This window comes from Pinus tabuliformis, chromosome 1_1 (assembly GCF_031772625.1).
Source record: "Pinus tabuliformis cultivar Carrire ecotype Pingquan chromosome 1_1, CPIR1, whole genome shotgun sequence".
Lineage (NCBI taxonomy): Eukaryota > Viridiplantae > Streptophyta > Pinopsida > Pinales > Pinaceae > Pinus > Pinus tabuliformis.
The window spans coordinates 307,810,256-307,837,410 of record NC_142297.1 but is presented as its reverse complement, the minus strand read 5'-3'; the positions used below and the strand labels follow the sequence as shown (position 1 = coordinate 307,837,410).

The window sequence follows — 27,155 nt, the reverse complement described above, 5'->3', positions numbered from 1 at the left end:
ATACTTCTAATAAACTCTTAATTAATTCATATACTATTAATATTATAATATTAATATTTACAAAGTTAATTATAAATATTAACTTAACTAGTAATATTATCTTATTAGTAATTAATATATTCTTTCTCCTAGGGGTTGTAATTAGGAGAAATGGTTACTAACTAAATTAGTTATTCTTTTAATAAACTTTTATTAATTTTTATATTCCATTATAACTTTTTATCTATATACAATTAGTAATTAAATACAATAAATTAATATTAGTTAATTATGGTAATAAATATAGCATAACTAACTTATGAATTAACGAAACTATTTTTCCTTGTCCCTATCCCTTGGTACAGTCCAGTCCTATCCCTTGGTCCAGTCCAGTCAAATATAGCTGTTGTCCCTATCCCTTGGTCTAGTCCAGTCAAATATAGCCGTTTCTTAGTTGATTATAGTCATTTCCTAGTCAAATATAGTCATTGGATGATCTCCTCTCTCTATTTAACATGTAGCCATGATCTTGTTCTTCAAGTTGTCCTCACAATGAACCACACTTGTTGATTCGCGTCGACAAATGATTGATGATGTGATTTAAGCCCAAACCCCCTATCATAAATTTATTATGGATCACAAAAACTTAAATTCAACATTTATAATGTTATCACCTTAATTTTATGTAAACATTTATATTAATACACTAAACTTTATAAATCTATATACTTAAATTTTTAATCTTTACTAAACTTTAAAATCTATATATTTACGCCGTAAGGCGTTTCCCTCTGAGATCGATCCCCCATTTTGCCTACGTGTCCTCCTCTGACGACGTACGATGAAATGTTAGACGATTACAAACACCAGAACCGTCGATCAAAAATGTCACTGAGACGGTCGGGGTAATGAAGAGCGCGGAGTGCCAATCGCCATTCCACATACCGATATTTCTTCCTCTGTTACTCCGGTTTATTGTGTAAATAATATATTCTTCCACATTCTGCGCTGAAAATGGTGTCAAACGACAAGGCCTCCGTCACGAAGGAGCTCAACGATAAGCACAGAAAGGTAAAGCTTCAAGGTCTCATGTTTTTTCTTTGAATAGTTCCGAAAATGTAGTGTGGATTTTGATTTATCTGTAAATGGGCCGAAAGCCCTAGAATTTGCCATCTTATGAAGGATTAATCGGCTGGGTTTATTAGAAATCAAGTATTTTATTGTCGCCGACCGTAATTTTGAACGGTCTTTGTCGAATTTCGATAATTTAGGCCATAGATCTTCTCTTAGATTCCCGGTCTCGACGATCCTGGGCTCAAATTCTTCTTTTTTGGGAGGATTTCTGTTATCTAGGGCCTGAAATTGTGTTGTTAGGGTTTCTTCTCATTTAGGTTTGTTTCTGTCGATACACGCACTTCCACGGAGATTGCTTTTGTGCCAAAGTAATCCGAATAATATTTCATTGGAATATTAGGTGGTCGTCGTCATCTTTTTAATTGTTGGTTTTGGGGTATGCATTTCCGCCATGAGTTGTCCCTTTGATCACCCGCGTGATCCGTCTCTCTTATGACTTTCTTCTTGGTTAGTTGGACGAGGATCAATTTAAGTCATAAACTTAATTTCAAGTGTAAGCGTGGTTGGGAAATTGACAACTTTTGACTGGAAAATTTGTTGGTCAAAATGTTGAGTTTATCGGAACGATTTCATGGCAAAAAATGTCGCTGGAGAGCGGGTTAAGTATACATCTCAGAAGCTGTGCCCTGACAGGATTTTTACACATTTTGGAATCTGATTCCTTTGGACAAAGCATGAAGAATTGTAAAGTTCCATTTTAAAGAAACGCTTCAGGTCATTCTTTTTTCTTTCAATGGAATCAATCAATTTTTATTTGCTAAGCGAAACAATTTTGTTCTATTTTCATACGATTTTAAGGCAATTTCAATTCTTGTTCTTGGCAACTGTTTTAAGGCAATTTCAATTCTTGTTCTTGGCTCTTGACAAATACTTATACCTCTAGATTTTGAGTAGACCATACTCTTCAGATCATAAAAAAAAATACTTTTAACAAATACTTATGCTTCTGGATCTGGAGTGACTTACGTATTTAGAAAAATAAACTCTTAACTCATATTAACCAATCAGAAGCAAAATCAAAACCTATTCTGGGCGTACTCGAGTTTAGGGAATTCGTGGAATAACATTTATATGTGTTTATTTATGAAATTTTAGAAACACATACTTCAGCCATTTCTGGCTTGTGGCATACCATACAACATCCATTTTTCTTTACAATATGAAGCTTGATCGCCCTTCTCATAGCATAAACATCCATACATCATACTTCAGAAATCAGAAAGATTTATTTTTTGGAAATATGAATAATATTAGTTATCACTTGTGTTATTTGGGAATGTAGGTGAAATAATCACTATATACCAAGAAAACCATACCATTTTGAATTATCTGCTGTGATAAATGGTTGATAATGGTGTGTAAGAAGCTGAGTTTTAACTCTGCTGATGATTTACAGTAAGGAGTTAGGCTTTAACTCTTGACAAATACTCATACCTCTGGATGTTGAGTAGACCATACTCTTCAGATCATAAAAAAAATACTTTTAACAAATACTTATGCTTCTGGATCTGGAGTGACTTACGTATTTAGAAAAATAAACTCTTAACTCATATTAACCAATCAGAAGCAAAATCAAAACCTATTCTAGGCGTACTCGAGTTTAGGGAATTCGTGGAATAACATTTATATGTGTTTATTTTTGAAATTTTAGAAACACATACTTCAGCCATTTCTGGCTTGTGGCATACCATACAACATCCATTTTTCTTTACACTATGAAGCTTGATCGCCCTTCTCATAGCATAAACATCCATACATCATACTTCAGAAATCAGAAAGATTTATTTTTTGGAAATATCAATAATATTAGTTATCACTTGTGTTATTTGGGAATGTAGGTGAAATTATCACTATATACCAAGAAAACCATACCATTTTGAATTATCTGCTGTGATAAATGGTTGATAATGGTGTGTAAGAAGCTGAGTTTTAACTCTGCTGATGATTTACAGTAAGGAGTTAGGCTTTAACTCTTGACAAATACTTATACCTCTGGGTTAGGCTTTAACTCTTGACAAATACTTATACCTCTGGATGTTGAGTAGACCATACTCTTCAGATCATAAAAAAAAATACTTTTAACAAATACTTATGCTTCTGGATCTAGAGTGACTTACGTATTTAGAAAAATAAACTCTTAACTCATATTAACCAATCAGAAGCAAAATCAAAACCTATTCTGGGCGTACTCGAGTTTAGGGAATTCGTGGAATAACATTTATATGTGTTTATTTTTGAAATTTTAGAAACACATACTTCAGCCATTTCTGGCTTGTGGCATACCATACAACATCCATTTTTCTTTACAGTATGCAGGTCATTTCAAAAGTGTCTATTGCAGGAGTTGCTATTAAATCTATTGTGTTTCCTTGCAGATTTTATTAGATGACAGTCACTGGAATATAGCCACAGGAAAGCGTGTAGGCCTGCAAACTGTATTGGTAAGACTATATCTTTCTAAATGGGATATGAGGCTTTTGTAAGATCGTTTAATTGGTCCAATCTTCTCCAAATTCAATATTGGTGTTCACTGTCATCATCAGGTGTGAACTTCAGTCCGAACAAAGGAATCATGTTTTTCCCTTGAAAGTATTCACAACAACATTAGAGAAGCCCTGCCTGAGATATGGGAAGAAAAAGATGTAGAGAGCACCAAAAATGTTGTGCGTTCAAGACTAGCAAGTGCAACTATTGAAACTGTTGTCACTGCATAATCCATACCCTCATTGAATAAGGGAATGGTCGACTCGACTAATCCCTTTGGAGCGTTTGTCTCTGGTTAGAGGAAACTCCAATTATCGGTAGTCTTTAAGTTTAAGATTAAACCAGACCCTGTGCTGAAGAACTTGTTATTAAGCATGCCTGAGAGGAAAATTGTAAGATCATATGGATCCCTTCAAATTCTTTATATGATGATAACACATGATGAAGTCGTAGTTTTATTTGGAAATATATAAACATACTTCTCAACCTTTTGTAACTTTGTTGTGTAAAACAGATATTTACAAACAATGAAAAAGTTCATGTTAAAGGTCCTTAACAAGCTAGGGTTGGATGATTACTTTGAAGGCATAATATGCTTTGAGACACTTAACCCTCCTTCAGAAATTACTGAAAGCAATAACGACTTGGATATGCCCACTCATAACTCTACAACCCGGAAGGCACCCATAATTTGTAAGCCCTCAAAAGAGGCCATGAAGCAGGCTCTTCACCTTGCAAATGTTGATCCACAAAGAACGGTATGGGACTAAATATTTTGATGGCCATTTTCTTTCAACTATCCCTCTTTTCATGAAAATGAATTATATAATCCATTAGCAATCAATATAGGTCTAAATTAAGATTGACTCATCTAGGTAAAATAGAAATTTTATACCAAACCTCCCTTGGTACACAAATAAGGATAGCTAGCATCTGTGCTTTGGCCCAGTGTGAGGGCCCAGGGTTATCTATATGTTTTTTAAAATGGCCATCTTGGCTAAGATCTGCTTTCAACAATTACCACAGAGAGTGGATACACCATCGATTATGTTAAAGACAAATGGATTGAAATGAAATACAAAACAAGGAAGCTTGATCGCCCTTCTCATAGCTTAAACATCCATACATCATACTTCAGAAATCAGAAAGATTTATTTTTTGGAAATATGAATAATATTAGTTATCACTTGTGTTATTTGGGAATGTAGGTGAAATTATCACTATATACCAAGAAAACCATACCATTTTGAATTATCTGCTGTGATAAATGGTTGATAATGGTGTGTAAGAAGCTGAGTTTTAACTCTGCTGATGATTTACAGTAAGGAGTTAGGCTTTAACTCTTGACAAATACTTATACCTCTGGATGTTGAGTAGACCATACTCTTCAGATCATAAAAAAAAATACTTTTAACAAATACTTATGCTTCTGGATCTGGAGTGACTTACGTATTTAGAACAATAAACTCTTAACTCATATTAACCAATCAAAAGCAAAATCAAAACCTATTCTGGGCGTACTCGAGTTTAGGGAATTCGTGGAATAACATTTATATGTGTTTATTTTTGAAATTTTAGAAACACATACTTCAGCCATTTCTGGCTTGTGGCATACCATACAACATCCATTTTTCTTTACAGTATGTAGGTCATTTCAAAAGCGTCTATTGCAGGAGTTGCTATTAAATCTATTGTGTTTCCTTGCAGATTTTATTTGATGACAGTCACTGGAATATAGCCACAGGAAAGCGTGTAGGCCTGCAAACTGTATTGGTAAGACTATATCTTTCTAAATGGGATCTGAGGCTTTTGTAAGATCGTTTAATTGGTCCAATCTTCTCAAAATTCAATATTGGTGTTCACTGTCATCATCAGGTGTGAACTTCAGTCCGAACAAAGGAATCATGTTTTTCCCTTGAAAGTATTCACAACAAAATTAGAGAAGCCCTGCCTGAGATATGGGAAGAAAAAGATGTAGAGAGCACCAAAAATGTTGTGCGTTCAAGACTAGCAAGTGCAACTATTGAAACTGTTGTCACTGCATAATCCATACCCTCATTGAACAAGGGAATGGTGGACTCGACTAATCCCTTTGGAGCGTTTGTCTCTGGTTAGAGGAAACTCCAATTATCGGTAGTCTTTAAGTTTAAGATTTAAGTTTAAGCTAAACAGTTTTTTATAAAAGAAAAATTACAATAAATTCCATTGATTTGACTTGCATTGTTTACGTTGTTTGGAATACCATATATTGCTTTTGGTAAAAAACAGTGTCTTTCTTCACCCACTGGAATCAAATATTTCTTATACAACTTTTTTCATGGAGGGTTTCCATATGAGAATCTTAAACCAGACCCTGTGCTGAAGAACTTGTTATTAAGCATGCCTGAGAGGAAAATTGTAAGATCATATGCATCCCTTCAAATTCTTTATATGATGATAACACATGATGAAGTCGTAGTTTTATTTGGAAATATATAAACATACTTCTCAACCTTTTGTAACTTTGTTGTGTAAAACAGATATTTACAAACAATGAAAAAGTTCATGTTAAAGGTCCTTAACAAGCTAGGGTTGGATGATTACTTTGAAGGCATAATATGCTTTGAGACACTTAACCCTCCTTCAGAAATTACTGAAAGCAATAACGACTTGGATATGCCCAGTCATAACTCTACAACCCGGAAGGCACCCATAATTTGTAAGCCCTCAAAAGAGGCCATGAAGCAGGCTCTTCACCTTGCAAATGTTGATCCACAAAGAACGGTATGGGACTAAATATTTTGATGGCCATTTTCTTTCAGCTATCCCTCTTTTCATAAAAATGAATTATATAATCCATTAGCAATCAATATAGGTCTAAATTAAGATTGACTCATCTAGGTAAAATAGAAATTTTATACCAAATCTCCCTTGGTACACAAATAAGGATAGCTAGCATCTGTGCTTTGGCCCAGTGTGAGGGCCCAGGGGTATCTATACGTTTTTTAAAATGGCCATCTTGGCTAAGATCTGATTTCAACAATTACCACAGAGAGTGGTTACACCATCGCTTATGTTAAAGACAAATGGATTGAAATGAAATACAAAACAAGGAAGCTTGATCGCCCTAGGAAGCTTGAAATACAAAACAAGGAAGCTTGAAATGAAATACAAAACAAGGAAAGCCCCAGGTGTGATTACTTGTTAACATGTCTGAAGAAGTTCTATCTACAAGAATTTTAATTTGCGGCAATGGCCTGATATTAACCAAATGTATATTGATAACCGTTAACATTGAGGGAGCCCCATTGGCCTTAAGCTATACAGGCTGAGTTTATTTGGAACTGAAACTGCCCATAACGGGTTTATTCTATTATGCTTCTGTATAGATTCTGAGTTTTGTTTCTTGATTATTGAATATACTTAAATAGGATTTCATCCTTTAAATTATCACAGTTGAAAGGCACTTTGTCTATGGTTTATGCTATGCTCATAAGGAAAAATTAGTCTTCCATTTCTCTTGATTTAATGTAGTATAACTATCTTGTTTCTGAAATTTTCACCTTTTAATAAACATAACTCTGCTATTTTTCCTTCCAGTCACCGAGGGCAATGGAATGTCGTGGTGGCAAGTCTTCAGCCCAACCCACAGCATTTCAGTTCTTAATTCAAACTCACATAATCATTTTTATACTGGGACCGACTCTATGCTGGCTCACAAATTTTACGCACAATTTTTGGAACAGGATTTTATGGTCATGTTTTGGCTGCAAAACAAGCTGCTCAAGAAAATCATTCCATGTTCTTTATTCTTGAAACTCCACATAGAGACGGTCAAGGTGGTGAATTAGGCACCAATAGTGAACATGATTCCAAGCAGGATGTACCAAATAAAAGTGCCATAAAACCCTTAGCAGAGATAGCTCAGGGCAGTGGCCTTTTGGGAAAAATGACACCATCACCAGGTGACATGGCTTCAAGTGTTCCCATGGGCTCACAGAGGCATATCTTGGCCAGTCCACTTCACTCTTCTGCCCTAAAGGCTTTAGCCTCATCGGCTTTCACATCGCAAAATTTATTGGCACTGGATTCGGGATCAAATTGTGCTTCCACTGCAAGTTCTGCCTCTTCTTCTGCAGGTTGTGACTTCCGTGATGTGGATCAAATTCCTGCGTTTACATATTCTTTCTATTCCTTACTTGTAGATTTGCATGATATGTTTAACAATCTTCCTGCCCTAGAAAGGGCATTAGTTTGTGTTCGGAAGATGCTTCTTGAGGTGGAGAAAGGCAAAGAGGTGGATTGCGAAGTGTTATCTCATGTTAACAAGTTTCGGATTGCTGTTCAGGGACTCAGAGTTGCTCTGAATTCTAAGGCACGTAGTCCTCTTAAGCAAGAGCAAAAGCTCCCGAAAGATGCAGACTTCTATGAGCTTCCTTATGAAGACAAGTGCCATGCTCTGTTTGCCCAAGCCCTGAAAAGATAGGCTAAAGATTTTGGAACAGTAGTTGCAATTGTCGACGCCAGTAGCTTCGCTGGAATTAGAAGTTATTGGAATACTTCTTTGCCCCGAGACGTGGCCGACTTAGCTGACAATTGTTTTATATCTGATACTTTTGACGATGCTTCTGAAGGGGAAGATCCAAAGAGAAGAAATGTGCTTGGAGGAAAACCTGTAGTAGCAGTCGGTGCAGGAGCAGCAACTGTTGTGGGTGTAACCTCATTTTCAAAAATTGTTCCTGTTTCAACTATAGCGAAGATGGTCACCTTTAAAGTTCCTACTATTGTGAAATTTGGCCTACTGCAAACAAAGAGAACTGCAGCTGTTACCTTAGGAAAAGTTTTCACTCCTGCTAAACTTCTAGCTCCAGCTTCTAAGGGAATTATTCCTGGGAAAATAGGCTTTGGTTATGGAGTTCATGTTCCTGCTACTGCGAAGACAGCAGCTGCAGCAGAAAAGCTCCGAGCTGCAACTCACAGTGTTATAGCAGCTGCTGAACGGTCGAGCTTGTCAGCTATGAGAACAGCCTTTTATGGTATCATGCGTAAAAGACATGGAAAGGCAACTGGAGGTACTCCTTGGGTAAGCTTTGGTGGCAGCATTCTGGCTTGTACAGGGCTTTTAGCTTTCGGGGATGGGATAGAATGTGCTGTTGAATCTGCTCATGCAATGCCTACAATAGCCCGATTAGGACGTGGCCTTGAAAAGTTGCGACATGCATCCCAAGTTGTGCACCAGATGGATTCTGCACAGGCATGGGAAACAGTTTACAATTCATTGTATAATCTTCATAACAAGAAATGATCTGTCTGAACATATTCTTACTTAAGATTACCGTGAGACTGAATCAAAGCTTCGTTCTTTATTAAATGTGCACAAAATTCATACTCTAGGCCAAGCTATATCTATGGTCAGGTGGGGAAAGTGGAATAAAATGGCAGCAAGGGATTAAAGTTAATACTATCGCGGCAATGATTTCCAACCTTGGAGTCTATTAAATCTGTCAAATACTGTAAATATACGAGGCTCAGAATTGATTTTGAGAAAGCTTGAAGTGACAATAAACTTGTGTATACATGCTCTTGGAGGTTCTGAAACTAATGCAACAACAGATATAACTAGCATTTTTGGCCCTTGCGTATGTTACTGAAGAACATGCTGTGACATGTGGTGCGTCTGCTAAGGCAGAGATGTTTATGGTAATGGAGTGGCGCTTTTGGAATTACTTGCCACCTCTGGCAAGAAGTCTTTGGATCCATCGTTTTCTTGCTATGGGAATAGATGCAACATCATTGCTTGGGCATGCATGCTTGTTAACGAAGGTAGGGAACATGAGGTTTTCACCCCTGGCTTACGGGACACAGCGCCTCGTGAAGATCTCAAAATCACTTCACCTTGCTATAATGTGTCCTGTAGATATACTTTCGGCTTCTCCTTCACTGAGGCAACTTGTGAAGCGCTTAACACAATTACAACATCCTGCACTGAGCTAGTCATGGCCGTTCCATATTTTTTTCCGAGTATGGAATTCAAGGCTGAGAATCCAGTCCTTTCAATTCTAATACATCCAGTCTCCTGACCAAACTTGGGCTTAATTTTTTCAAATGATTGGAGCAGATGCTTTAAAGATATGAAAGCTCAGTCACCAGTTTCTTGAAAATCATTATACTTGGCGATGCTTACTGGCTATAGTACCTTGCACATGTAATGAATCAAAATTACGAGCAATCTACTCCTCCCGTTTTGGTACATTGCACATGTAATGAATCAAAATTACGAGCAATCTACTCCTCCTGTTTGGTGTTACAGTTGCCACAGAGGGTTTCTTTTAGTGTTTTTATTCTCTTCCCAAAATGTCCATGTTTTTGAATTCCCAAAGAAAACATACCATAAGGGTGCAATTGTTCATAAGTTTATGTCCATCCCAGTTTGCCCCTTTATAAAATAATTAATAAATGAAAAGCTGCTAATCTTTTGGATACGTGAATGTCTCATATGGATGTGCTTCTACTGTTAAGCCTGTTGACCCATAGGCTTTTGGTCCTATTAAAATTTAAAACCCATACATATGAATTCTCAGCTTAGGAATTATGAGGTTGCATGACTAGATTTCTCTTTATTTGCATGCAAGCTGCATTGTCAAATTAAATGGATCAGTTGCATTGCTTAGTGAACTCTAATACTGTAGACAGTAATACTTAATTACAATTGTTGGAAATACTGAGAGATGGGGTTAATCAGTGTTTCATTACAATTAACAATTTTTTGCTTAGTGAACTCTAATACTGTAGACAGTAATACTTAATTACAATTGTTTGTTGGAAATACTGAGAGATGGGGTTAATCAGTGTTTCATTACAATTAACAATTTTTTAGCTTTGAAAACATTTAATACACCTAAATTATGAAACAGATATAATATAAGAAACACTTAGAATGCTTTTCAAAACAGTCTTCAACTTATTTAATACACCTAAATTATGAAACAGATATTTTATAAGAAACACTTGAATGCTTTTCAAAAACAATCTTCAACTTATTACAACACTTGTGAGGACACCACTCCTCTGTAAGCACCGACTTACAAAATTAGCAGATCCAACCTGTCAAGAAGATGAGGACACCAATCCTTAGTAAGAACCAATTTACTATTTTTGTAGGTACCAACCTACAGGAGACTCCAATCTCCTCAGCTGAGCACCAACTCAGCGATTTGTAGGCACTAACCTATTTTTTCAAAATATTTCACTTTTCTTGGTTCCCACAAATTGCCTTTCTTTACTAAGGGTTGTCACCCAACAATGCCACTCTCAAGTTTGCACCTTCAATCCTGGTCATAGCCACTTGTCCTTCTTCTTTGTCCTGCTTTCTGGTCCTTGACTTGTCGTTAATCCTTGTTTTTCCTTATTGTTTCTGATCTGTTCCTCTTGACCTATTCAACCCCAATTCTTCTGCCCTAGTCACCATGAAGTCTTCACTTCATCCACTTCTGCGTGTAACACACCTGCCTCATACTGAAACATAACTCGGACTCCTCAACTTTACCTCCTGAACAGAACTCGGCCAGACTTTGCCCTCTTCAACAGAACTCGGGTAGGACAGCGAACTAGCCTCCACAAAAAGCCAGAACTCGGCCTGCAACTAGCCCTTAAAAGAGACTGAAACTCAACAACATCTGGACTTGAACTACACAGGGCTGAAACATGGCCTCCACAGGGCTAAAACTCGGCCTTCAAAACAGAGTTCGGTCTCCTAAATATCCAGCAGAAGTAACACTGAATTTGGCCTCAGAACTGTGCTATAGAAAGACCTCCAACAGGGCTAGGGCTTGGTTTCCTTAACTGCTGAACTTGGCCCTAAACACACCAAAACTTTAGCCCTCAAGACAGGCCTTCAAGATACCAGAACTCGCTCTCAACATTAGTCCCTGAACTTGGATTCAATAGGGCTACAACTTGGCCTCATCAACAGGCCTGAGATTTGGACTGAACAAGGCTGCATCTTGGCCTCTTCAACAGGCCGGAAATTTATCCTTAACAAAACTGTAATTCAGCTCTTAAGATACCAGCACTCTGCCCTTAAAACACACTTCAAACAACCAGAAACCCGTCCCAAAAAATTATGCTAAAAACCTTCCCAACTCGGCTTCCTTGCTACTCCTCAAACTTGGCTCTCCTTCAGTTCGGATTTGTGGTCTGTCTCAGACCTAATTCTTCACTCAACCAAGTTTTCCAGCCTTAAAATGAGCCACACATGTGGCCTTAAAAAGACCTCCAACAGGGCTAGGGCTTGATCTCCGTGACTGCTGAACTTGGCCCTCGACACATCAGAACTTCAGCCCTCAAGACAGGCCTTGAAGATACCAGAACTTGGCCTCAACATTAGTCCTTGATCTCGCCTTCAACAGGGCTGCAATTTGGCCTCTTCAACAAGCCTCAGACTAGCCCTCAACAGGGCTGCATCTCAACCTCTTTAACAGGCCTGAAATTTGGCCTTAATGAAACTATACTTCAGCTTTTAATATACCTGCACTCTGCCCTTAAAACATACTTCAAGCAACTAGAAACCCTTCCCAAAAAATTATGCCAAAAACCTTCCCAGCTGGGCTTCCTTGCTACTCCTCAAACTTAGCTCTCCTTCAGTTCGGATCTGTGGTCTGTCTCAGACCTAATTCTTCACACAACCCAATTTTTCAGTGTTAAAATGGGCCACACATCTCGCCTTAAAAAGATCTCCAAAAGGGCTAGGGCTTGGTCTCCTTAACTGCTGAACTTGGCCATCAACACACCAGAACTTCAGCCCTCAAGATACCAAATCTCGTCCTCAACGTTAATCCCTGAACTCAGTTTCAACGGGGCTGCAACTTGGTCTCTTGAACAGGTCTGAGACTTGGCCTCAACAAGGCTGCATCTCAGCCTCTTCAAGGGACCTAAAATTCAGCCTTAACAAAACTGTAATTCAGCTTTTAATAGACCAGCACTCTGCCCTTGAAACTTGCTTCAAACAAGCAGAAACCCTTCCCAAAATATTATGCCAAAAACATTCCCAACTCGGCTTCCTTGCTACTCCTCAAACTTCAGTTCGGATCTGTGGTCTGTCTCAGACCTAATTCTTCACACAACCGAGTTTTTCAGCCTTAAATGAGACATTGACTTGCTCTTGCGGCTCAACTGAGGACATAGAAAGCAGGATGCATAGTTGGGGTCACCAATTTGGATTCATCTCTCTTAGGAGCTTCCATGTCTAACACCAAAGTAAGCCCAATGACAAGATAGAGTTTGATGGTTATTAGTTAGGAGGATGACCATCAATAATTTCCACCATATTCTCATTCCTAGGGCCAGAAGTGAAAAGGTATCACCTTATTCCTTTTTGTCTTGTGAAGTAAATATTTCTATTGCCTGATAACATAGGGTTACATTTAGTGTTGATATAGTCTTCCATTGGACAGGCCCAACCAGATACAAAATTTCAGTCTTTTCAAAAGAGTTTTAGTCCAAAAACTAGCCTTGTTCACTATATCTAGAAGTCTAAAAAATGTAACTAGGCCTCTAGGGCCTGTAAGGAACTAAAAAAACAAAAATGTTGCATGAGGATAAACAAACTAATTGAGAAAACCATCATGAGGAGTGATTAGATTCAGTGGCTTTTACTTGTATGGGCTACTTATTGCTGCCGAGAGAGCAACTTGGTTTTGGAGGGATGACCATGTGCCTTTCAATGTGTCAAATCCTTTGATCTATTGCTGCCAATTGTCTTTGCATACGATCCAAGGAGAGAAGCTTCCTGGAGAGCAGCCTCGTTCTAGAAGGATGCCCATGTGCCTTTCAATTTGTCCAAGCCTCTGAACCATAAACACTAATTGTCTTCGCATATGATCTAGGGAGAGAAGCATGTCCTCTCTGGTTGCATTTTTTCAAGGAGAACCCTACCAAGGAAAAATTTCAGGTGCCAGTGGATGTCCACAGTGTACATATATTGGTTGTATCTTCCTCGAGTATGACCAATGTTGGTCATCCACTATGCAACCTCAGCCAAAACTTCGGAATCAGTGAGGGTGCACTGCTCATTTTCCAACTCTCGTTTAAGCTGAATCAATTCATCTTGAATTGGCTGCAGTGTAAGTTCCCTAAACCTGGCTGCTGAGCTTTCTACTCTCGTTTGGGCCTTGGCGAAGCCACGCTCCTGGTAATGAGTCGCACCTAAGCGGATTGAGCATGTTGATGCAGCATGTCTTGCTGCTCAAACAGAGTAGGGGAGTCTGCTGGAATGGAAAGTGTTTTTGACTCGAGGTTGGACCTCCCAGAGTGTCTTGGGGTGGGCTGTGAAGATCCAAGGATGATCGTCATTGGCTTGGGCGGGGGGCGAAGGGGAGCTAATAGGCCCATATCTAGGGGCAAGCCTTGTGCTACTGCTAACCCCTTAACTGAAAACTACAGACCACTAAAAAACGACCATAATGAGAATTTAAAAAAAAATGTCGTAAAGAAAAGACCCTAGACCTGCAAAATGTGGCACGAACACATTCCATCATTGGAAGAGAGTGAAATTTGGAATGAGTGCTCCTACTGGCATGGCTAATTCCATCCCCTTCCTCACTGAGATTCAGGAAAGCCTAACAATGGACTAGGAGGTCACTAGGGAACCACTGAGGCAGGCTAGAGGTCTCAGCCTAAACGTCTGACTCCACTGCCAATGTGTGCATTATCCCAAAATAGCCACAAGACACAGAACCATAACAACATAATCCCGAATTCGCTCTCCACAACAACTAGAAGACAATGAAATTGCAAGAGCCAAGGACGAGCATTTTCTTGATAAACATCCTGAGACTTGAGAACTGTCTAGAGGCTTTCCAATATACAATGCATAATAAAAGCTTGGAGAAAAATGCAAAAGCTAAGTGCCTTTGCCTGCCCTTGAATAAATGTTGAATTGATGGGGCAGAGCAAAATGACAAAGCTCTTGATTGAGCTGAAATCCATCAAAAATACAAAATCAAGTTGGATGGTGCTACGTCTCATTGAGCAGTGTATGGTGTAATGAGGGAGGAGCTTCATGTGTGTGTTGGAACTCCCTTGCTTGTTCCATGTACCTTTCAATCCTCTAGAGGGGTGTGCTCCCACGTCCCCTGCGCGTGTTGATTGGTGGGATGGTGGCATCCCATCCCCCACCCTCTCATGCTTCTGGCATCCCATTCGGGGAGTACTACCTTATTCCTTTAAGGTAGTCGTGTATCATATTTTGTCCCAATAAAATTTTATTGTTAAATAAACATAGGTTTGAAGTCTATCTTGCAAGTGCATTACTAATTAATAAATGATCATAGTTCCAAACTTGCATGCATCAACTGGGAAATGGTGTGCAACTCCATTACATCCATATCCTTGAGAGCTTGTGTTATCCATGTTGATGTAATTAGATGTAGCCTTAAACCTATTTATTTAAGGAGAAGCACCATTAGGAAATTTTAGGAAACTTCTCTCAAGAGTAGTAAGTTCCCACAAATTCTTTTTTGTATCATTTTCGAATAAGAATTGATGTTTATCTTCTTTTTTTATTTAATGACCTTATCTTCTTTAGCACATCTCTAAACATACTTAACTACTCTCTAAAATATCTTAATATGTTGTTAACAGGAAATCTATATAAGATTCTTTATAAAAGTTGTTACTACACTTTTCCCAAGCTACCTTATCCTGTTCATTAGCAAGCATCTCTTTTGTAACATTGAGTCATTTGTGGACATTAAAAGCATTTTCCTCTGTCTTTCTTTCTTTGATATTAAGTTTTTTCTACTGATTGGAGATCATATTACATGATGCATGATTAACAAATGCCTCTTATTTGTACGAAAAATACACTGGAGATATAAAAGACTTAAGACACATGATAAATGAAGAGTTTGGTTTTATTTATCTAGATCACAATATCACGCATATGAAAATTATTTCACCATTTGAAAAACTTCTTATTTCTTTATCCACTCACTATATGAGTTCCATTGGGAATGTAGAGCCTTACAACAATAATATATTAGTGCAATTTTCAAAATTTCATATAATCTACTAATTATCAGCACTAAACTCTTTATAAATGAAGTTGAAGCACTAAAAAATTGTGCTTGCCTTTTAATTTAAAAGAGAATTATCATGGTAAATTGGTATAAGAATATTAGTAGAAAAAATCACCTAGTCATAAGCCTAAAAATTGGCAAAGGCTAATTCTTTATGTGGCATGATCAATTAACCATGTGATCTTGCTACATGATGCAAAAAAAATGACCCATGGATCCTAATACTTTTTAGGGTTCTTTTTCAATTCAATAGGCTTTTCTTCTTCTTCTTCTTGAGATGGTAAAGATAATGACTCAAGAATGACTCTAACCTTACTAGATAACCAAATTCTCAGCATACCTTGCAATTTTCACACTAGCCACTTACGGATTTTCAATCAATGTTTAGATAGTAAATAATGGATGGGCATAAAAAAACATAAACATTAACACCAAAAATAATAATAATCACATGAACCTACTGAGAAAGTGGAAACACATAAGATATCATCTTCACATTGGATACTTTGGAGAAAGGCAATCTTGAGTACCATTATCAAATAAAGAAACACGGAAACACATAAGATATCATCTTCACGTTGGATACTTTGGAGAAAAGCAATCTTGAGTACCACGATCAAATAAAGAAACACCAGACTACGGGAGAAGTGAGTGTTAATTTTTAAAATTTTGATATAAACATTGGTTTTCAAGAGAGATTGCAATTAATAATGTACAAATTACTGAATAAATAATTACCAATTAAACTTTTAAGTCACGTTTTAAAGGTGCAATTAAGTTGAGCTTTCATCTTGTCATTCAATTGAAAGACATTGAATATTAAATATAACATAAATATATAGGAGTAGCATGTGAGTGTCAGCTTTATAAAGAAGATTCTTTTTATTATTAATAAAAATATAGATAGTCAGTTTCATTTTAAAGGGTTATAAATATGGGTTATAAATACAAGACTTAAAAGGTTGTAAATATTTAAAGGGTTGTAAATATGAGCTATTAATTGTTTTTACTCAAAACCTGATAAATAGCAATTTAGCAATTTCTTTTTAATTGAGTGACTCAAATTCATGTTTCTTTAGGTTGAAGGTAAACCCACTAAAGTGGAAAAACTGTGATGCCAATAATTAGAGGGATTGTCATCATGGGGTGATAAGAAATTTAATATTCCAAGAATTTAATATTCCAAGAAGAGGAGGTAGTAGTAGATTCTAAATAAATTAGAAATGCAACAACATAAATGTTTGCAACAAATTTAGAGAGATCCACCTTGTTGAATAATGCACACATTACATGGATGATGGATTTCCGCACTTTATGCCTTACGGCATTTTCTTTGCAACATCTGGTGCAAATGCTAGTTAAATTTTTAATCTTTACTAATTAAGAATAGTCTCACAAATGATTAAATTTAACGAATATCTTTATATTAATATAAAAATATATAAGTCAGTCTACATAGTTATAGATATTTGCCAATCATCTAATTTATGTAACTGCACTAGTTACGAAAACAACAATGGACTAGATATTTGCCAATCATCTAATTTATGTAACTGCACTAGTTACGAAAACAACCACTATCCATTGGAGGCGCTGATGGTCCCCCTCTGTACTTTTTATCTCCAGAATATGAAGGACATGTGACACCGGTGTGCCATCGAACTTCGTTAAGATCCCTCAAATTTCTCAGGCACGGGCATTCTTGCTGATCTTTTACTATATTTTTGTTCATATTGTGAACCAAAACATCTGTCCAGCTTGCTGCTTAATACTATTTATATCACGATGATATTTCTATACTCGCAATATAAATCCTTAAAGGAGCAAGGGAAACGAGATAATCCAAGATATTCTCCACAGCCAAATGGCCAGGAAGTGCCATGCCATAGCCAATGTTCCAAAGGCTTTCTCACTCAAGAGATGGCGCTATTTAAGGCTGGATTGGGGACATGCAGATTTAGAGAAGGTGAAGATTCCCAAGGGTCACATTCCGGTCTATGTTGGAAGCAAGCGCAGGCGGTTTATCATACCCACTTCGTATCTTAACCACTGTCTCTTCCGTTGGCTCCTCCGCAAGGCCGAGGAGGAGTTTGGCTTCGATCACCAGATGGGCCTAACCATTCCCTGCGAAGAAGTTGAATTTGAGTATCTACTCTCAGTTATGGCAGGGAAGGATGCAGAGGCTATCACAACAATCGACGACCTCAACCTTGCATGGTTGAACATTGAAACTACGAACTTATTTCGAGGTCTACGGATTGTCTGAGGAATATTAAAAAGCCATGACCACGTTGATCTCCCTTATATAAGGCGGTCAAATCCACTATGAGTGATACAACTTCTGTAATTGGTTGAAAGGTGAGTTGTTTAACAGATATGCGGTTTTTCGAAACAAAACACATTCAGTTTGAGCGGCTCCAACCTCGAGAATGATCAGGGAGGATACGGTTTCTGGAAGAATAAGATAAGGGCTTGGGTTGATGAAGCCGCAATCTGTTACAACTTAGATGTGTACTTTTGGAAAATGTTGTTAATGAGATTCTGTTAATTGTTTTTAAAAGTGTGTATTTGATACACAGGAGGGTCTATTTTTTGGCGAGTATTATTTCACATATCATTGAAACATAAATGTTTCTAAATGTTTCTAATATGTAAGGGAAATAACAGTTTTTTGTTGCTAAAACGTCAAAATCAATTTTGGAAAAAAAAATAAATGCAAAAAAACTGCTATACTCCTACTATGTCAGACTGCATTTATGTTTCAATGAAATCTGAAATAGTACTCGCCCTATCTTTTACTACGTGCCGACCTTTAACTTTATCATAATTTTTTCTCTGTGGGCACTGGGCACGGAGCAACATCCAAACTCCTACTGGAAATCTGATGCTGGTTATTTGTTTTTATTTGAAATTAAATTTGATGATGGTTATGATGCTGGTTATTTGTTTTTATTTGAAATTAAATTTGATGATGGTTATGATGCTGGTTATTTGTTTTTATTTGAAATTAAATTTGATAAAGGTTATTTGTGTTTTTAGTGGTAATTTAGTAATGAATATTTGTTTTTTCTTTCTTTCTTCAATTTTTATGTAAGTTCATAAATTTGATGATAATTATTTGTTTTTCATTCTTTTTCTCTGCCTTTCATATAGATTCAACCGTGCCGATGGTTGCCCCTAGGTTCGTGAGTGTGAGACAGGTGGTGGTTACATATAGAAGAAGAATCTTAGAAGTATATAGCATAATTTATTTACTTTTAAATGAAATGTATGTCAATGGTGTTGAATAGAGAATGTTATTGTTCTATGTATTTTTTTTAGTTTTTATAAAAAAATTATTTCCAACTAAAAATAATATTGTGAAAATAAATAAATAAATATATTTAATGTTATAAGTAAACAAATTGTTTTAATGAATAGCTATAACTTATTAAAAATTACTATAAACAATTTAAATACTTACACTTTAAATTTAAGATTTCAAATTATGTTTGTTAAATCTAAGACTTTTGTGATTCATAATGTAATGTGGATAAATGTCTTTCTGATTAATCATATCATTATTTTTACTTTTTACTTTTAACATATCAAATTCTTACATCACTATCAAGTATATTAAAAAAAAATTCTACACCACTATCAAATAAAAATAAAACCTCTAAAAGGTCAAATTCCAACCCTAATTCGTGATAGAGAGTTAGCGTAATTTTGGTGCCAACCATCGAAGAGAAATATGTCAGAGGTGGGGTATAAAATTGACTCGTAATGTAGATTAGTCTTTTATTTAAAAAAAAATCATATATATATATATGTGCATGTGTTTTTTTGTGATAATAAAAAAAATATAGGTTATAAATATAAAAGTATCATATTTATGTACCCATTTATTTTGAAATATAAAATTCCAAAGAAAAATTGCATTTTTTAAGGATTAAATTAAAAAAAAAGTTTATAATTTAGGAGTTGATTTCTTCCTAAAATTGATTTTATAATATGGGATTATTTAAATTACTCTATTTCCTCATTTGATTCAAGATCTATAAAGTAGTTTTTTTTGGTTTTTATAACACAATTTGTTAAGTACTACCCTTATGTTTATGTTTAAAATTATTATACTCATTTGAATTTTACTCACTTGCTTTATTGCTAATATCATTGCAGTTTATTATTTTTTCTTATTATTAAAATCAATGGAACTATTTGATACCTATGTGATGATGATGGTTAATGTTCATGATATGGTTTATCAAAATTTAAGAAGGGAAGAGATTACTCAAAAACTTTTAGTTTTTTGTTTTTTGTTTGAGGAACATTAAAAGAAATATATAGTTTTACTAACTTAAACTTCAGAGAGCTAGGGTTTATGCGATCCAGCGCTTGAGACAGGGCTGGAACTCCACAGAGCCAGACTAGCAGCTTTGTTTCGAAAGGGGCAGCTGCTGTCGGACTGGATGGGAGCAGAGGGGTCCAGTGGGACCCCAACGTTCAAGCAAATTGTCATGCAGAAACAGCAACAAAAAATGAAAGAAGGAGTCAGAATAGAGGGAATGAACAGCAAGGTGCAGAATAACAGAAAAAACAAGGAAAAGACACCAATGATACCTGACAAGACAGAAAACACCTCAGAAGTCAGGAATAAAGAGAAGCAGAATAGAGAAGACACAAAAGACAAAACAGATGCAAAGTCTCAACCCTCAGATAACGAGGAGGAGCGACCTAGAGAAGACAAAGGGAAAAAAAACAAAAGCGAGGTCCCACCGGAGAAGGAGGGGGAGTCCAGCGCGAACCCCAACAGGGCCCCTTTGACCAGCAATGCCTGTAAGCCCAAGAAAAAAGATAACCTAAGGGTGACTATCACTGACCCTGAAATCCAGACCTATAGGGAGCACATGGCTGAACATGCCATCATTTGTAAATTTATGGGAGTCTGGCCATCTGAAAGGACTCTGTGCCAAAGGATAAGACAACAGTGGAAACCGAAAGGAGATGTGTAGCTGCATCTGGGAGCTAAAGGATTTTTCACAGTAGTCTTTACAAGTCTAGAAGATAAGGACAGAATCTTCGAAGGTGGCCCTTATTTTCTAGCAGCAGCAGGCCTGTATATGAGACCTTGGAAGCCAAACTTCGTCCCGGAAAAGGAATCTTTCACTCAAGTACCGGTCTGGATCAGACTGTTTTCTCTCCCAATAGATTACTGGGGATTGAATGCCTTGAAGCAGATAGGGGATAAGCTAGGCACCTTTGTTAAAGCCTCGGAGGCAACCATGCAGAAAAGGTATACCTCCTACGCTAGAATCTGTGTGGAACTGGATGTGTCCGGTGCACTGCATGAAGGTTTATGGCTCGAGTATAGGGATGAGGAATATTTTCAGGCTTTAGACTATGAGCAAATACCGTTCAGGTGTCGGAAATGCCACGAGCATGGGCATCTGATAAGGGACTGTCCACTCAATAGAAAGGAGGTAGAAGATGAGAAAATACAAAGCAACAAACACAAGAACAACTTCACCAAGCCAAAAAACAGGCAACGTGCAAATAGAAGAAGGGCCAATAAAGGCAGCACAGAAAGAAACTACTTCAGTAACCCCTTTGAGATCCTTGATCTTGAGACTGACTCGGAGGAAAAGCAAAATATACCTAATGTGGAGGCAGAGCAAGAAGGACAGGAAGAACCAACAGGGAAGAAAACTACGGAAGGAGATTTCAATGATGAAATCCACATGCAGGATAGAATAGCAGAAACGGACGAAGAAACAGAGATGTTAACAAGTGAAGCGGGAAGTGAGGATCTGGAGCTGGAAGAGACCCTAGCCATGGAAGGAATGGACCTCACGGCGATAGTAGAAAGTTGGAAAGCCAAAGGGATTGAAGCAGTACCGGAGGAAGAAATTAGGAAGGTCAATGACCTCTTCATTGCACGACAGAAGGCAGTAATAGAAAAACAAAATAGAAAATTAGGCATCATCAAAGGTAACAGCCCACACTACAAAGCAACACTGGGAAAAACCTCTGGTTCAAGGCGCAAACGCCGTAGAGGCCGCAAGTCGAGCGGAGAAAATCTGCAGGAACTTGGAGAGATGTTGCTCAATGCAGGTAAAATCAGGCAGCTAAGTGATTATCCGTCCTTCCAAAGATATGTTTAAAATGAAGATTATATCATGGAACGTAAGGGGGATCAACAGCCAGGCCAAACAGAGGATCATGAAGCGGCAAATGCAAAAATACAACCCAGATATGGTGTTTCTTCAAGAAACCAAATGTAACAGAGTCATTACAGATCGACTGCGAGTTAAGTTGGGAAATTTTTTTGAAGTCCTAGAGATCGAAAGCCAAGGACGAGAAGGAGGCTTAGCTACTTTCTGGGACACAAGAAGATACCAGATTCTTTCAGCGGAAGCAAGAAAAAACTAGTTAGCACTGGAAGTGCAACCTACTGGTAATTCTATATCTTTCCTATGCATCAATGTCTATAGTCCTCAGAAATTAGAAGACAAGATTAATTTCCTAGAGTCTTTATCCAAATTTATAGAAAGGCACCCTGGTGCTAAGTACATTGTGGGGGGAGATTTCAACATGATCACCTCCCTCCTGGAGAAAAAAGGAGGCCTCAGAAAACTAAACAGGGATGCAGAGACCTTCATAAGTTTTATCGATAATACAAGAATGGTAGATGTCTACCCTAAAAGTGGCAAATTCACCTGGAACAACAGAAGGGGAGGTGAAAGGCTAATTTCTTCAAGACTGAATCGTTTCTTAGTCTCGGAAAACTTAATTTTAGATGGAACGGTAGTTGAGTCGAACATCCTCCCAAGTGGAGGGTCGGACCACTGGCCGATCTCACTAGCGGTTGAGCTTCAGGGTACCCCCAAAAATAAACCCTTCAGATTTGAAAAGTTCTGGATAGAACACCCCAAATTCCTCACAGTGGTGGAAAAATGGTGGTCAGAACCTTTAGTTGAAGAAGGATCCAAAATGTTCAATCTTCAAAAGAAACTAAAAAACATCAAGATGAGATTAAAGGAATGAAATAAAACAATCTTCAGAGACATCTTTCAGGAGAAAGCTATCATCGAAAACAAGCTGGAACAAATTCACAAAGATGGTGCGGCAGGCTATAGAAATGAAAAAACCTGTGAACAAGAAAAAGAGCTTACTCAACAATGGCACAATAGATGTAAGCAGGAAGAATCATTATGGAAGAAGAAATCAAGAATCCTTTGGTTAAAGGAAGGGGAGCAAAATACTAAGTTCTTCCATAGATCAGCCATGGACTATAGAAGTGCCAACAAAATCCTTGAACTAAAAAACAGGGAGGGAGAAATTCTTAGAAATCATAACGAGATATCAGCCTCCCTATCGGATCACTTCAGTTTCATAGCGCAAGAACCAGGGATCAACAGAGAGGAAGCCATCAAAGAAATCACCAATGTCATACCGAAAACCATTACAGAGGATCAGAATTGGGCCCTAAGAAGAACCATTACCATGGAAGAAGTAGAGGAGGCAGTCAGAAGTATGCCAAGCGACAAAGCTCCTGGACCGGATGGATTTACCATCAACTTCTATAAAGCCTACTGGAACATTGTAAAGCAAGACATATGGGAGATCGTGGAAGACTCAAGACGCTCCAAAACGATCCTAAAATCTCTAAACTCAACTTTCATTGCTCTTATACCCAAAGTGGAGGAAGCTAATACACCAGAAAAATTCAGACCCATAGCCCTTTGCAATGTCATCTACAAGATCATTTCAAAAGTCATAGCCAATAGGCTGAAAGCAATTCTCCCTGGCATCATCTCACAAGAGCAGTCTGGCTATGTGGAGGGTAGGAAAATTCTAGACAATATTCTGCTTGCACAGGAGATGATTCACTCACTTCACTCGTGGAAAGAAGTCGGAATGCTCATGCATTTAGACCTTTCCAAAGCTTATGACAAGGTAAGCTGGTCTTACCTGGAAGCAGTTTTAGAAGCTTTTTGTTTCAGTAGACAATGGATCAAATGGGTTTTAGCCCTCATAAAATCTCCTAGATATTCCATCCTTGTGAATGGTGCCCCTTTAGCCCTTCCAGGGGCATCAGAAAAGGAGATCCCTTATCCCCATTTCTGTTTGTCATCCTTATGGAAGGCCTAAGCAGAATAATTGCCAAGAAAAAAGTAGAGGGTCAAATTAGAGGTTTGCAACCTATCAGATCCATTCCAGCTACAACGCATCAATAGTTTGTGGACGATACCATGTTACATGGCACTCCAATAGTAAAAGAAGCTTTAGCTTTCAGAGACATCCTCAATCTTTTTAGCAAAGCTTCCGGAATGGAGATTAATTTTTCCAAATCCACCATCTTCTTCTTCAACACGCATCAGGTTATTCAATCTCATCTGTCTAGGCTTCTGGGGTTCAAAATTGGCTCATTACCTTCAAGATATCTTGGTGCCCCTCTAACTCTCAAACCTTGGCAAAAGGCTCACTGGGAGAAAGTCCTAGCAAGCATGGAAAGGAAGTGCAAACATTGGACTAACAGGGCTCTGAATTTCGCAGGTAGGTTGATACTAACAAAAGTGGTCTTGCAGGCTATCCCTCAGTATATGCTTTCAATTCTTCCTGCTCCAAAAGGGATCTTAAATCAAATGAGAATCATTCAGCTCTCCTTTTTATGGAGTGGAAACAACGAAAAGAAAAAATGGGCTTTGGTGGCTTGGCAGAAACTGTGCAAACCTAAGGACAGGGGAGGGCTTAACTTGGTTGATCCCTCAGTAGTAAACAGAATCTGCGGGGCCAAAATATGGTGGAAATGGATCTCTGACACAAGCCTACCATGGGCCACTCACTGGAAGGAAAGGTATATGCCGAATAGCACCAATCTAGAACTTATAAGAATGCAGGACGCTCCCAACGGTTCACCAATATGGAACCATTCCAAGAACAATAGAAGTATTGTTCAAGACTATAGCTTCTGGGAGATACGTAATGGAACTCAAGCACTCTTCTGGGAGGATGCCTGGCAGCAGTCCCCGAAACTGGAAACCCCTCAACTTCGACCCGTGAAGCAAAACTATCAAAATGAGGGCAAGTACAGAGTCAATCAATACTGGAACTCAACTAGTGCAGACCCAGAATGGCGGGAATGGACAGTCTTCAACACTACCCACAACGAAGACATTCAGGAAACCATCCAAGCTTTAAATCAACAAATCCTCAAAAGAAAAATCCGAACTGCAGCTGAAAATGATAAGCTCAGATGGGGACCGACAGGCAACGGTGAGTTCTCCCTAAAAGAAGCCAAGAGCATCATAGAGAGGGAAGAGCAGCCTGTTACAGTGCCCTGGAACGATAAAGTTTGGGACTGTCTACAATGGCCGAAAGTTAGAACTTTTCTATGGCTTCTTATGCAGAAGAAAACCCTAACCTGAGAAAACTTATTAAAAAAAGGGTTCAGGGGACCTTCTAGATGTCCCATGTGCATGGAGGAGGCGGAGACAATGAATCATCTCTTTAATTCCTGTGAGTGGGCTTCCTAGCTCTGGCACTGGATGGAAGAAATTCTTGGAGCTTCTGATCGGGACAGAGACTCCATTCAGGAAACCATAACCAATTGGAGGAGAAACTTTTCTAGAATTCGAAGAGTTGAAAGCATATGGAAGTGCGCCCCAGGCTTCATCTTATGGACAGTATGGAAAGAGCGGAATCGAAGGATATTTCAGGAGGAAGTAAGGAACATAGAATGTGCAAAAGAATCAATAACAATTAACATCAAACAGCTCATACAGACAAAGTGCAAATAAGAACTAAATGAAAAACCTTCGGTCCGGGACTTACGCATATTGAAGAGTTTTCAATTGGAGGCCTCCGGCAATCAACCGACTGGGGGAAACAGGTCACCACCCTCACTGCAAATCCTCAGATGGCAATGCCCGCCAGAGGGAGGCCTAAAATTGAATTTCGACGGGGCATCGAGGGGCAACCCAGGAACAGCAGGTATCGGAGGCGCAATCCGCAATCAGGCGGGCGACATTGTTCATATCTACTGCAGAGCGCTTGGAGAAAGCACCAATAATGAAGAAGAGTTTGCGGCTGTTGAGCAAGGATTGAAAATTTTAAGAACAATCCGACAAGGAAATATCATAGTGGAGGGGGATTCTTCCTTGGCCATCACGACGACCAAACGCTTACAAGCAGGCACAAAAGCCAGTAAAGCCACCAAACATTGGAGACTGGCTAAAGCTACGGAGAGCATAGCGGAGCTGATAGCAGAAAGGAGAGGTTTGGTTTTCCAAATAGTAAGACGAAAGGCGAATGGGTTGGAAGATTTCTTGGCAAACCATGGAGCTGACAACCCAAGTAAAATTTTGGACAGCTGTTGGCAGGAGGTTAACTGCCCAATCCTCAAGGTGACATGTGCACAGCTGGCAGAGAAGGATTTAATCCAAGCCGATCCAACCTAGCAGGGGAAGGGGTCGGGTTACGGGACCGGATGTTTGAGGACACCGGAAAAAGCAACAATAACAACCAAGGCAACGGAATGACAGGACATCTCTGGCGGTGGAGCACCTGGCGGCGGCAGGCGAGACAGACGAGTGATCATTATAGATCGAACCACATAGCTTATAGCATCAACAGATTTAAAATCAAGACACATGGAAGGAATCCGTATGGGGAGGCATCAATCACATTTATGGTGATATCTAAAGAGGCGGGCTGGCTCGAGGCAATGCACAGGAGAACCAAGCATGCAGGCAAACAAGGATTTTCAGATACCACTATTAACCATAGCAACAAATCTAAAGTACAGGACACTTGGCATATTCTCAATTGGAGGATGCGCAGCCACTTCCATTCCAATTCGACCTGCAGCGGCCTAGCTTGTGCGAACCTCATTCCAATTAATTGCAACAGTACTCACACTTCTAGCGGAATCATGAAAAACCTCAGGAGGGCTCGCAAACGAAAACACTATAAATCTGAGGGCAGATACCCTGTTTTCTCCATTGTTTCTCTTCACAAGATCGAGCACGCATCCGTGAACAACAATTGTATTAGTTGGGAGGAGCACAGAGAGCTAGATATGGAAGCGGGAGATTGCCGCTGTGCTGCTGCAAATCGGGAATTCCAAGAGGCGAAGAGGGCCTATGAAACCCGCACGACAACTAAGAACAAACGTAAAGTTGCTGATCTGGAAGCCAAGGCTAAGCAGGAGGAAGAGGGGCGCACGGAGGAGGAGATTGCAGAGGAGGTCGATTGGATGAAGGATCCGGGCACCCCCTCGAAGACGGCAACTCAGTTTGTTAGATCAAAAGCAGAAAGCTGGCGAACCAAGACTCTCATCGCCAAAGCACTGGAATCGATCGAGAAGGAAAAGGAGAAAATTGTAACTGAGGTGAACCTCACGGAGGCTCAAATGGCAAAGATAATTGACTACAACAGCTCGCTGGACGGCCGAATCACCACGGTGCATGAAGTTGTTCAGACAGTCAATAGAAAGCTGACTCTGCTCATCAGGCACCT

The 27,155-nt window shown here is 38.5% G+C and overlaps 3 protein-coding genes across 5 annotated transcripts; all 3 read left to right on the top strand.

Annotated features, from left to right (window-relative positions):
- Positions 1-885: 885 nt before the first annotated feature.
- LOC149212775 (uncharacterized) lies at positions 886-7,540 on the top strand. Of its 3 annotated transcripts, XM_089390660.1 has the most exons (4): positions 886-1,050; positions 3,489-3,554; positions 5,305-5,370; positions 5,473-5,644. In XM_089390660.1, exons 1-4 carry the CDS (start codon positions 994-996, stop codon positions 5,476-5,478), a joined length of 195 nt encoding a protein of 64 aa, XP_089246786.1. In that variant the 5' UTR covers positions 886-993; the 3' UTR covers positions 5,479-5,644. The 3 variants fall into 3 exon arrangements, with proteins under 3 accessions (XP_089246786.1, XP_089246784.1, XP_089246785.1); XM_089390658.1 differs by lacking the exons at positions 3,489-3,554; positions 5,473-5,644 and adding an exon at positions 7,177-7,540; XM_089390659.1 differs by having other exon boundaries at positions 5,305-5,644.
- A 6-nt stretch (positions 7,541-7,546) lies between these two features.
- LOC149212774 (uncharacterized) lies at positions 7,547-8,881 on the top strand. Its single transcript, XM_089388812.1, has 2 exons — positions 7,547-7,951; positions 8,063-8,881. Exons 1-2 carry the CDS (start codon positions 7,547-7,549, stop codon positions 8,879-8,881), a joined length of 1,224 nt encoding a protein of 407 aa, XP_089244938.1.
- Positions 8,882-23,887: 15,006 nt separating this feature from the next.
- Positions 23,888-26,095, top strand: LOC149212773 (uncharacterized). The gene is made up of 2 exons (XM_089388811.1): positions 23,888-24,988; positions 25,481-26,095. Exons 1-2 carry the CDS (start codon positions 23,888-23,890, stop codon positions 26,093-26,095), a joined length of 1,716 nt encoding a protein of 571 aa, XP_089244937.1.
- The last annotated feature ends 1,060 nt before the right edge of the window (positions 26,096-27,155 follow it).

Coding starts and splice junctions, on each gene's coding strand:
- LOC149212775 (XM_089390658.1), top strand. CDS start 994: ATGGTGTCAAACGACAAGGCCTCCGTCACGAAGGAGCTCAACGATAAG. Junction 1,051..5,304: donor TCAACGATAAGCACAGAAAG/GTAAAGCTTCAA, acceptor GTTTCCTTGCAG/ATTTTATTTGATGACAGTCA. Junction 5,371..7,176: donor TAGGCCTGCAAACTGTATTG/GTAAGACTATAT, acceptor TTTTCCTTCCAG/TCACCGAGGGCAATGGAATG.
- LOC149212774 (XM_089388812.1), top strand. CDS start 7,547: ATGGCTTCAAGTGTTCCCATGGGCTCACAGAGGCATATCTTGGCCAGT. Junction 7,952..8,062: donor GAGTTGCTCTGAATTCTAAG/GCACGTAGTCCT, acceptor CTGAAAAGATAG/GCTAAAGATTTTGGAACAGT.
- LOC149212773 (XM_089388811.1), top strand. CDS start 23,888: ATGTTACATGGCACTCCAATAGTAAAAGAAGCTTTAGCTTTCAGAGAC. Junction 24,989..25,480: donor CAGTGCCCTGGAACGATAAA/GTTTGGGACTGT, acceptor CGCATATTGAAG/AGTTTTCAATTGGAGGCCTC.